A 12,182-nucleotide genomic window follows, 5' to 3' on the forward strand; every position below is an offset into this window, starting at 1 on the left:
AGGAGTCATCTACAACATGTAACTGCCACTATGTAGGACAGACAGGCAGAAGGCCAGCAGAGCGCATCCATGAACACCAGCAGTCAGAAGACATGATGAAAACTCAGTCTCACAACATATGGACAGATTCAATCACAGTTACCACTGGGAAACTGTCAGCATCTTAGACCAAGCTAAATCCAAAAACATAAGGGAATTTCTGGAAGTTGGTATTTAGACAAGTCAGCCATCAACAGGCACATAGAGATAAACAACATTTACATACCATTCAGAAGAGATAATAACAAGCTAAAAAAGGAAACAAAAAGACCAGAACACCTCCTCGCCAGCAATCAACACCCAGATAAACAGGGATTAACACCAGGATTAACACCAGAAAAACAATTAAGCAGCAAACAGTACACTGATCAGGGAACTACCAATTCAGACAAATAATCAAGCAGTAAACAACAGCCTAATCAAGGAATTACCAAGGAGAAAACCACACCCCCACCAACACTGATGGGGCAAGCTACTATATATGAATGGAGAGGAAACCCCACTCCTTTCTAGCACTGAAGATGTTATCTAGTTGGATAACAAAATGTCTGCAAGAAAACAACCAAGCTCAGAGAACACTAAGGACTCCACAATCTCTTCAGAGGTAAATGAGGCCTTGAGTTGTCATCTTTCTGTTTCTCGCTGCAAGTAACTAATGCAATCAGCAAGCAAGACCTTCCACAGAATGGGAGGATCACGTATAGCATCTCCTTCTCTCAGCCTTGTTCCATGACTTAAGATTCGCATTCAAGAATTGGAAATGCTGACAAATGCAAATTAAGATAATAAAACTTGATTGCTGAAAATGCGAGAAATTGAGAAATCATCTGAATTTGTTTTAATTTAAAAACTGAGTGCAGGTTTACTTGAATGCCTTCTACTCAGCCTAAGGAAATTATGGTATATACTTCATTTCCCCACTTTTTAAATCAATTTTATCATTCAAGGCAGCTAACAATAAACAAATGGAACCAAATGTTAATCCCAAGGGAGTATATTCCAGATCTCAAGAATGGTAGTATCTTATGGAGATCCCTGCCAAAAAAAAATCTAGTTATGGGTCTAGCAGTTGGCTTGGTTGGTAACATACAAAATCCTTTTTTGGAACAGGTTGTTCCAATTCACCTTGGATTCTTACACATATAGTATCTATATTTAATGTAAAAAAGAAATAAGCTGTGATTTCTGATACATTATTCGACTCAAATACCGAGTTACTACAAATTAAACTTAAGTCAGATAAACAGCAATATAGCAATAATAAGGCTTTATGAAGAGCAACAATACTTAACACAAAAATTAACAATAATTATCCATGATCATACTTTAAGGACAATAGTCTTGGTTATGGTTCAGTTTTCCTCCTCAGCAACTGAACCTGTCTTTGTCTGTGCAGAAATTGTGTATAGTTAGAACTTTCAAAGGGAAAGCTCCTTGGGCTTACAGAGATTTAAGTATGTTTTGAAGATGATAAGCTAGCATGGCATTTAAAAAATTACACAGATGTTAAAGTTAGAATAGAAAAGCAGGATTTTAAGAATGTAAAGAGTGCCCTGTTGGATCAGGCCATAGCCCTATCTGGTCCAGCATTTTGTGTTACACAATGAGGATTTGGATGCATTAGGGAGTCTGGGCTAGAGGACAGGAACCTCCTTCCACTGTCAATCAGTATTTAAGGCATGCTGTGTATAATTTAGGAGGTAGTAAACAGCTATCATTATTAATAGATATTTAATCTGTCCAGTATTCATGTTTTAAATATCTCTACCATATCTCCTATTACCCTCTTTTGTTTCAAGCTAAAGAGCCTTGATTGCTGTACTCTTTTTTCATAAGGGAGCTGTTTCAGTCCTCAAAACATTTTTGTTGTTAATTTTTGGATCTTTTTTAGGTCTATATAACTCTCTTGGTCACCACTCAGCCCTAAATCTAGACCATTTATGTGCAAATTAAGAAAACACTGTTTACTGCCCTTCCCCCGCACTTCCTTTAGTCATTGCCCATTTATTTCTCCTTTCTGTCTTCATTTTCCACTGTATAATCATAGAATAGTTTAACATCTCTCCTCAATTAAAACATTAAAATGCTTTAGATAAATTAAAAGTACTTTCATCCAAGCTGCCTAATTCATTCAAGAGCTGAAAAATGTCCCTGAATGTTAATAAATATATAATAAAGTGGGAAGGAAAGCTAAGATCATTTCTGTGACTACCTGTGGTGCTGTCTCTTTTTAAAGAAGTGAAAATTTATCATTAATATGCTCAGGTGTTGAAATAAATATTTTTTAATATAAATATATATATATATATATATATATATATATATATATATATATAAATGTCTTCCTGAATAAAATTAATTAACTGCTACCTTATTGATACTGGCTACTAGAAATGCTATATATATATATATCTATATCTATAGATATATATAGCATTTCTAGTAGCCACTATCTATCTATATCTATAGATATAGATATCTATAGATATATATAGCATTTCTAGTAGCCACTATCAATAAGGTAGCAGTTAATTAATTTTATTCAGGAAGACATTTTGAAATCAAAGTATTAGAGAGGAAGGGGTAAAAGGTATATAGAATTATTAACTATGTTCATTGCTGATTTTTTATTATTACAATAAATTTGATTTGATAACCGTGGTCAAAAATAAGGTGAGTGAATACAGTGAGACAGTAATTTAGTTTTGAAGGTAAAAAGTTAAAGAAGGTCGTTAATAAAGTCCAAACGCTCCTTTTCAGGACTTTTCCTCCAGTATAGATAAATTATCCCCCTGCCATTTTTTAAAATCACTAGGAGGGCAATCATAAGATATAAGGTGATTGACCCCTTCTGGTTCCCACACACTCTACAAAAGAGACAGGATCCTGTATCTTTAATATTTGCATGGATGTGGGAAATTTTATCAGCTGCAAATAAACTCTTGTTACTGTGCCTGTTTTCCATCACCTTGTTTACATATTGAATTTTACTTGATAGCATTAGGAACTATTCATCTGGAAGTACCCTTAGATTCTTAAGTACAGTATATCTACTTAATCTATTGCAGCTGTAATTCTTAAAACTGGGAAACTTTCAGACCTAAATTATGAATCCAGATTAGTATAACATTTTTCATTTCAGATTCTACATCAAAATCTGTAATATGCTTATTCAGAGTTTGCCTCCTATAAACTTTTATATTTTCCTTTTTGGTAGGTAAAAACGTATGTATTCATGGGGCTGAAAATTGTGTGCAGGTCTACCACAGGAGAAGTACAGCAAGTAACTGGTTATTACAGCATCCATCTGTGGTTAGGCATTCTTCATTTCCACAAGTCAGAAGGTCGATAAACATGGAAACTTCCTCTTCTGGATTTGTTACATCACCAATTTCTCATCACCCAGGTATTTAGTTCTATTATTTTCCTGAGTGCTTTACAAAAATTATCCCTGCTATGAAATACTTAGAGCTTCTATCAAACCTTCATAGAATTAATCTCTAGATCAGTTAATAGATTGATGGGTTTTTTTAACTGTACTTACTTGCAATTACCATAGTAATTGATAAACAGAGCAGGAACAGAGATGGTTGTAAGATTTTAAAGAAATTGAAATATTTCATTTTTTTCCTAAGATTTCCTAGTAAAAATTACCATCCAGTATAGTTATGCTTGTCTTTTATATTTAAAAAAAAACATGCCAAAATATTTCTTCTCTGAGTACAAATTAGATAATTGTAAGTTTATCTGTATATTATATCTGTAATATATAGATAAACTCACATTTATCTAATTTATGGACATAATCACTTGTTTCTCAGGCAGTGTTCTTAAGCCAGCACTGGCTTGACTGAAGATGTTTCAAAAGGACTTCCACACCAGTGAGGACACCAGTAGCTGCTGGAAATCTTTTTAAAAATATCATTGGGTCTTTCTGACCATTCTGTGAGAGTTACTGAGCAGCAAGAACATAGGCTTTGTTTTGTAAATGATAACCTCTAATCACAGTCATAATGATAGGAAATAATTATCACTCCTTTCTTCCTGGAGCATTTTGCTGGTGTAAGTGAAAAGTATAAGGCTTAAGCTTTGGGTATTTGTATGGAAATGCTGAAAGTTTGGTTCTTCTGCTACTGTTTACTCCCCCTACATTACCTATCTGCTCTGTTGTATTACACGTTCCATGATTTTGGTGTCAGTAGAGGGGGGAAAAACCCTTCTACAAGTAGTCCTCAACTTAAGACCATTTGTTCAGTGACCGTTCAAAGTTACGATGGCACTGAACAAAGGGACTTATGACTGGCATCCAAAGTTATGGCTGTTGCAGCACTCCTGTGGTCACATGATCAAAACCTGGCAGCTCGCTCGCACTTACAACCGCAGTGGCACTTCAGGTCTCCCCCGCCACCTATTTTACTCCCATCTCTGCCCTTTTGGATGCTCTACACAGTAGCATTTCTCAGTGGCAGTGGCAGCACTGGGGCTGAATTAGACGCCTGGGGCTTCCAGACTTAGCCATGGAAGACCTCAGAATCTTTCCAAAGGCTTTCTGAAGCAATGCAGGAATGAGGCATGGGATTTGGAGAACATTGCATGCAATCTGGAGAATGGCATGAGCGGCCTCAGGAAGAAGGGCTGGCATGGCCAGCAGTTGCCTTGCATGAGGCAGGCTGGGTGCATCTCGTCAGCAGCTGGAAGAAAATGCTGAAGGTCAGCTGGGCGCGGTAGGGCCTGTAGAGCGCAGGGCAGCAGGGTGGCTGGGGTTTTGCCCTATGGCAGCTGACCATGGCACAGGGCTTGAGGTGGCACTCTTCAGTAGCAGTGCCAGCTGTGCTGGGACTGAAATACAGGCCTGGGGGCAGTGGTGGCTGGCTGAGACTGGTGAAGGCCCCAGAACCCTAATTCAGCCCAGTGCTGCTGCCACCACTGAGGAATGCCACTGTGCAGGGTGTCCAAAAGGGCAGAGATGGGAAGGAGATAGGTGGGTGGGAGGAGTTGAAGCAAAAGCGAGCATGGCAGGGCAGGAGAAGCATAAGGTACTTGCCTAACAATGGTACTGTCCTGGCCTAACAACTGCAACTGGAAGCGGTGCAGTCACGTGATGTTTTGCCTAACAACTGTAACTCTTAGCGATGGACATTCCAGTCCCATTTGTGGTCGTAAGTTGAGAACTACCTGTAACTCCCTAGCCCTTATCTTTCAGAAATGTTCTAAGTTACCTGTCTAAAGAGTGGTCTATGATTTCACCTTTTGCATGTATGTAGCCCCACCCCACCACGAAATGTATAGGGAAGGGGAAACAAGTCATTCTTTTATGCCAAATTTGAATTTCCCACATCCCTTTTATATTAATTATTTTGACATTTTATCAGGTTTATATAACTTTGTTTATTTTTGTAAGATTTTTATAGCTTTCTTTTTACTTGTAAGCCTCCTAGAGTCACTTAGACTCATCTCACTAGAGTCACAGTGAGATGAGTGGCATATAAATTTGATTAATAAATAAATAATAACTTGATGGACATCATTTCACCAGGATTGTCTGTCAGTAACTGCTTCTTTGAGTTCTTGAATGCTCATGCTTGTGTCATCATTAATACTATTCTATCAATCTCTTTTTCAATTGCCTTGGATTTTTCCAAGCATCAGAATCTTCTCCAATGACTCTCACTTGCCTGCACATTAGGCTCCCAAAGTGTTTAAGCTTAGCTTTATTATTAGTACTTCCATTGATCAGTCTGGTTTTACTTCATCTAATATTGAATTATTTGCTCTTCTTGTCCAATGTATTCTCAACAGTTTTCTATAACACCACAATCTAAAGGCATCAATTTTTTTTTATTCAGCATTTTGATGGTTCAGCTTTCAGATCTATACATTACAACTGGAAAAACTGGGCAGCCTCTATATTGTATGACATTTTCATAGCATTGCCCATAAGATAAGGGAATAAGTATGTATAGCAGGAGAGGGGGGATGCTCTCAAACTGAAAAAGTTTACAGAAAATACCTTGAACATACTTAAACTTGGAGACACTAGAAGAAGGGTCAACTTTGCCTGCTGATTTCATCCAACTTTGGCATATTTCATAATGCTATTACGATTTTAAACATCAAATTTGAAAGGTATCTAGCTTAAGAAGTCCTGATGTAGGCAGCATTCCTATTGGCCAAGTCTTGCATATAGGTGTTGGGGACTAGAGCTCTGGAGGAAACCCACCTCCTCAGTTGCTAGGGGACAAGCTGCCGGTATGAACTGTAAACGAGAGAGAGAAAGGAGAGAAACAGAGACAAATGTTGCCACATTGCTGTAAGAATGCTGGAAAGTCAAGTGTGTGGTTATCAGGTACTGAAAGCATACAGGTAGTCCCCAGGTTACAGACAACCCATAGTTAAGAACAGAGACTATTATACAAAATTCGAGTTAAATACACAGTGATTCGAGTTAAATACACAATGGTTTGAGTTAATTACACAATACTGCTTATAGAGTATTATACAATAATACTGTTCCATCTTACATACAAATTCGACTTAACGACAGACCTTGGGAACGAAACTCGTTCTTAAACCGAGGACTACTTGTATTTTAGTTGAGCGTCTGAATATGGAAACTGTGTTAGATTCAATGTGATAAACATCTGAATTCGGCATTTGGATGGAATGCCTGTTCCAAAGCTTGCTGTATTTTATCTCACTGAAAAAAGTACATTTCTTTGTCTTTGGCAATTAACTATTTCTCACCCTATGCCCACTTCATATGCAAAACAGTGATAATACTGTGTTACAACACTCCTACAAGTAAGAATTATTAAAGGACAATATGCTTTGAGCACTCCTAACTCCTAACCGTTGTTAACAACTAATAACAAAATGTTATCTATTCTATCATTAGAGCTTTTTGTAAGTGATTTGAGCCAGAAAGTTCTTTGTTTACATTTTTCGGTAGCAACATAATTGTTATCAAAAACTGTTTATGCAAAATAATGAACAGCATCTGTTCCTTGCAGTGGAAATTATGCAAATATAGTTTTCTTTATTAATTTTTCAACATAAATAAAAAGAACATAAATTAATTTATTTAGCAGCTGCACTACAATTATCTGTAGTTTTCCTTATCCATTCCTTTAGCAAGCCCTAATGTCTCTAGGACGTTAACAAGCAGGGTAACTATGAAGCAATAGCTACGTCTCAGCCTGTGTATCTGCCTGCACCTAATAGTCAAAGCTTAGATTTCAAGCAGCCAACATTGTTATAGCTGTGAATGGGTATCTCTTCATGATTTTACTGCTGTCTGAGCTAATGGCCATCAGTGAATCCGGTGTAGATAACTTCAATACATCAATTATGCATTCTGTGAAATAATACTTCCTTTTGTTTCTTTTGAACCTCCTGCCCATCAATTTAATTGAGTGAATTGATTTCTAGCATGCTGGAGGAAAAAATACATTCTTTTTCAAAATGTTTTAAATCTATAGCAGTCCAATATATCCCTTGCTAAAATGAGACACTTTTGCTTTCTTTTATAAGGTAGGTTTTACAATGATTATTTTGTTACCATGTTTGTCTCTTCCTAATGCTGGGACATGATTTTAAAAAAATGTAACTAGATTTAAAAATCATTTTTTTAATGTCATAGGCTGCTTTTATTTGCAAACCTTTTCTTAGTAGACAAGAAATACATAATTGCATTTCTTTGTTGTTGTTGTTGTAGCTGTAGAGTCCATTAGAACATGGTGCTGGTGGAAACACGTTTATCCCTCAGTATTTTCTGCACTAAAATTTTCCTGCTACTTACCCTAAGGAAATTATTTATTATACTTCATTGCTATAAATTATAGTTACTTATTATACTTAACTGTTGGGACTCTCAGCTTAAAGAGAAGCTCCTTCAGACCATTAAAGATCTCTCTCTACCTATTCTGTATTGCTTCAGCCAAAGCCATCTACATTGGCTGGATTCGTGTATCATAATGTAGTTCATTTGATTCATGGCTTACTTATTATACAGTATATGAATTCAGCTCTTAAGGCTTATCTAACAAATTATGATTGAAACAAGTCATGACCTTAGCTGCAGGTTTCAGATATCATACCAGCATATAGAAAACTTTACCTTTTCGGTGCTATCCTTGGTAGTCATGTATATTTTTGCAGCCTTAATCTGGTAGACCTAATATTGGATATGATTATGCTTCTACATACTACTGGCGGAGGGGGCAAGGTTCCATCTTTGATTGTATTAAAATTATCTTAATTTTCCAGTGCACTTGTGTATTTTATAAAACGATTGGGGTACAATTTATAAAACTAATTATATGGAATTTTGCAATCACAAAATGAATCCTTATAATGCTTCATGGAAAAATGGATCACTTAATGTGGAGAATATAAAATGCCAATGCTAAAGCTTTATTATGGTTTGTGTTTAAAATAAGAATTCTAAACTTCTAAAAGGCTACACTGAAGCTGGAGCCCTTAGACCTCCAGCATCTTTCCACTAGTGTCAGTCTAAAGGCAGGAAGGTAGAAGATCCAGGATCCTGCATGTTAACTCTTGACTCTTAAGTGAGTGGCCTACCAGAACATGGAAACCTTAAGTACCCCATAATTCTAAGCCACTGCCCTCCTTCAATAAGAGACAGAAAGTGGAAATGGGAAGGAGGGGAAGTTAGAAGTTTCTTTGTCCCCAGGAAGTCTTGGTTTAAGGTTCTCAGAAAAGCAAGGAGGACAAGAAACAGATTTTGTCTGCTTGGTCCTAAGATTCAGTCTCTGTGCCTCAAAATCATGAGAAAACTGGAATTAGAAATATAACATTGGCAAGGAAAGCAGAGAGCAGTTATGCCAGGATATTTTACTTATCTTCAATGCTGCCTTTGCACAACTATGTAGCTCATTCTTTGTTCCCATTCTTTATCCCTTTATCTCTTTGTTTGATCAACTTAATGAGTGCTAGTTTGGTATGTGGATCTCAGCCTCATGTAATATTGAAACTAACCTTCCTTTGTTGTCTTTCTTCAAAATCCTTTGTTTGTTATTACTTCAGTGTTAAATTTGCACTAGAGTTATACAACTACTAACAGTGTGTGGCGATCCAGGGATGAATTTGGCAAACTCGTGTGGGTGATGGTAACAGACACCTCACTTCCTCCCCAGCAGTATCCATAGATCCAAAGAGACTAAAATGGTCACAGGCACACAATGCTGTCATCACATAAACATCATGATGACATACTTGCAAATATAGCAGCATTTGTGTGATGACATCATTATGCTTGTGTCATCATTTGCCCCCTTTCCTTTGTTGATGCCAATGCTCTTCCCTGCTACAAATATATATTAGGAATATTTCAGTCTTCAGTTTTGACAGCTTTAGTAGGAAATTTATTTATGCCTGAGTTAAACCCTGATTAGATTTATGTAGTACAGTAGAGTCTCATTTAACCGACCTTTGCTTATCCGACATTCCATCTTATCTGACGCCCCTAAAAAAAACACAACAACACGCATAAATCGGGGATGAGAAAAGTGTACCGCTTGTTTGCGAGCGTGAGTGTACTCTTTCTTGTTGCTTCTGACGGTGCGGCGCCGCAACGCAAAAATCGATTGCAACAGTCACAGCGGACCGTTGTTTTTTTTTTTTTTTTACCACACTCAACCATTACTGTGTATTATCTGACATTTTTGCTTATCCAACGTTCTGCCGGCCCGTTTATGTCGGATAAGCGAGACTCTACTGTATTGCAATATGTGTGCAGTAATAAACCTTTTAAACTTAAATTGTTAAAACTGCGTGTGTGAAAAGACGATTTCCCAATAACACATTTTGGGAAATGGGTTATTCAGCCTCTGTTATGTTTTATAAAATATTGTTAAGCAGTGCAATTTTCCCTGATTCAAAATAATTTCTTTACTGTATATTGTAATGCTACATTTTGTATTCATTTGGCAAACTGAAGCTAAACAGTATTAGCTGGCTGAAGTGACATGTTTTGAAACTACAGTTTGATTTACAAATGCAGGTGTAGGTGAGTGAGAAAAGTGTCTATGGAGGCAAGGAGGGCAAATAACAACATGTGTGTAATGACATCACACAAATTCCATGACTTGGGTACTCACATTAGAGGTTATGACACACATTGATAATCATGTCATTTGTGTCATGACCTAATCTCACATGTCATTTTGATCCATAGACACTGCTGGGAGTGAGAAATACATTGTACTGTAATTTGATTAATATGTTCTTGGACTGATATTTCCCTGCACTATACAGAAAAATATCTATACAACAATAGTAGTTGCTGCCACGGTATCTTTTCCACTCATTGCTGTTGCAGTAACTACTAAGTTGTTGCAAACTCCACCCAATCTCTTCAATTTCTTTAGATAGAAGAGAGCAATATCATGGTCGTGAGCTGGAAACACAAATATCAATAAGGCCTGATGCTCAGAAGACACACGTGGACTTTTCAGAGATTCTTAATGCAATACAAGAAAGTAAGTTGTTTTGTGAGTCTTAATTATATAATATGTGTTTATATATGTGATTTGAAAAATGAGCTAGAGTGGTTAAAATTATAATATTGAATTTCCAAGCCTCTCTGGATTCTGTGGCCAAGGATGGAATATTGAAATCTCCCAGGACCATAAGCCTGGGAAACTCCACTACCAGCCTAGCAACCAAATCAAGTAGGTCAGATAGCCATCAGGGAGGCCAGTACAGAAGTAGCAATCCCATTTATTTCATTAAGCCTAACCACACAAATAGGTTCTCACATTCTCATAGGGTTATGTATGGGGCAGTGCCCCTAAAAGCCTTTCCCACCTGGAATTAGAGCTGGTGCCACACTTGAAACCCAGGAGGGCACGTTTGCATAAGGGGAGACCCCATTTTGTGCCCAACCAGGTTTTGGTAATACAGAATTGGTACAAGACACCAAGAATGCCTTCCCTGAGGGTGGCCCTTCCCCAGTCTCCTATCTTATCTCTTTCCACCTGTCAAAACTGGAATGCTACTACCCATGCTATTCTCTGTGACAAAGCACTTTCCCCAGAATCCTGCCAGCTCTTACCCAGCAATAAAATCCCAGATAATGCCAACTATCACAGCACAGACTGCCTAGCAAGACCCTGGTTCATTTCTGCATAGGTACTCAGTGGGCCAGTAGTACTAATCAGATCAGCCACCTTCCTACCATTACTACAACATCCAAGTGTCCCTAAATCCAGTGTGTTCTTACCAGGATGAATACAATCTGAAACAACCATTCAGAATCCCTATAGACTGGAGTGAAGTGACCAGGGGAAGCCACACCTGCCCTCCTCTGCCTCTCATACAGAAAAGAGATAAAATCCTCTTCTTAGCCCTCCCTGATTAAAAAAAGTAACTATTCTCTTCCATCCATCCAACAACATGATAAAAAACCCTTTAATTCCCAATATCCAGTTCCCCTGTAAATGCAGAAATGACAAGCACTAAGACAGACAAAAAAGGGAAGTAGATTTTCTACTTCCCTGCAGTTGTAGTCCTTAGTCCCTGAAGGAGACAAGAATGTGGCCACCCAAGATGGTAAACTTCGCAAGAGCCACAGGACTCAGACCAGCATTTGCATTAGCCACTGGGCAGATCCCACTGCCAACCTTCTCATGCCACCCAAATGCTCCCACAATCTTCTTCAGAAGATTTAATTACGGTTTGTTCTTTACCACCACCTGAATGTATAGACATACTAAATAAACTAATATAATGATAAAGTGTCTTTGTTGGCTTTAGTTTAGTGTGCCAAGTGAACCTAACCATTGTGATTTCTAAACCATTTCCAAGCCACCTTTAACAAAATATTTTAGCATAAAGTGCCATATTGTGAAAGATGGACTAAAAGAAAGGCTGGATTAAAAAAAAATCCTTTGACGCTTTTGAATTGGGGTGCTGGAGAAAACTGTTGAGAATATTTTGGACAGAAGAACAAATCATTCAGTATTAGATAAAATAAAAGCAGATTGCTCACTAGAAGCTCTTATAATGAAGCTAAACCTTAAATATTTTGGGCACAAAATATGAAAGGGAGGGTTATTGGAGAAGACTCTGATGCCTGAAAAAAATCTGAGACTACTGAAAAAGAAGCTGACAGAAGATAAGGT

At 37.5% G+C, this 12,182-nt stretch overlaps 1 protein-coding gene across 1 annotated transcript in view; it reads left to right on the forward strand.

Annotated features, from left to right (window-relative positions):
* The first annotated feature begins 3,393 nt into the window (after positions 1-3,393).
* The window catches only part of ANO4 (anoctamin 4), a 63,704-nt gene continuing 54,915 nt past the window's right edge, over positions 3,394-12,182 (forward strand). The window contains exons 1-2 of the mRNA XM_007439739.3: positions 3,394-3,445; positions 10,428-10,538. Of these exons, the coding sequence (XP_007439801.2) occupies positions 3,394-3,445; positions 10,428-10,538 (163 nt within the window). The remainder of the gene's footprint in view (positions 3,446-10,427; positions 10,539-12,182) is intronic.

The sequence above is a fragment of the Python bivittatus genome, unplaced genomic scaffold (assembly GCF_059951505.1).
Source record: "Python bivittatus isolate LINGU-HERP-01145 unplaced genomic scaffold, Pbiv_v1 ctg000330_np1212, whole genome shotgun sequence".
Classification (NCBI taxonomy): domain Eukaryota; kingdom Metazoa; phylum Chordata; class Lepidosauria; order Squamata; family Pythonidae; genus Python; species Python bivittatus.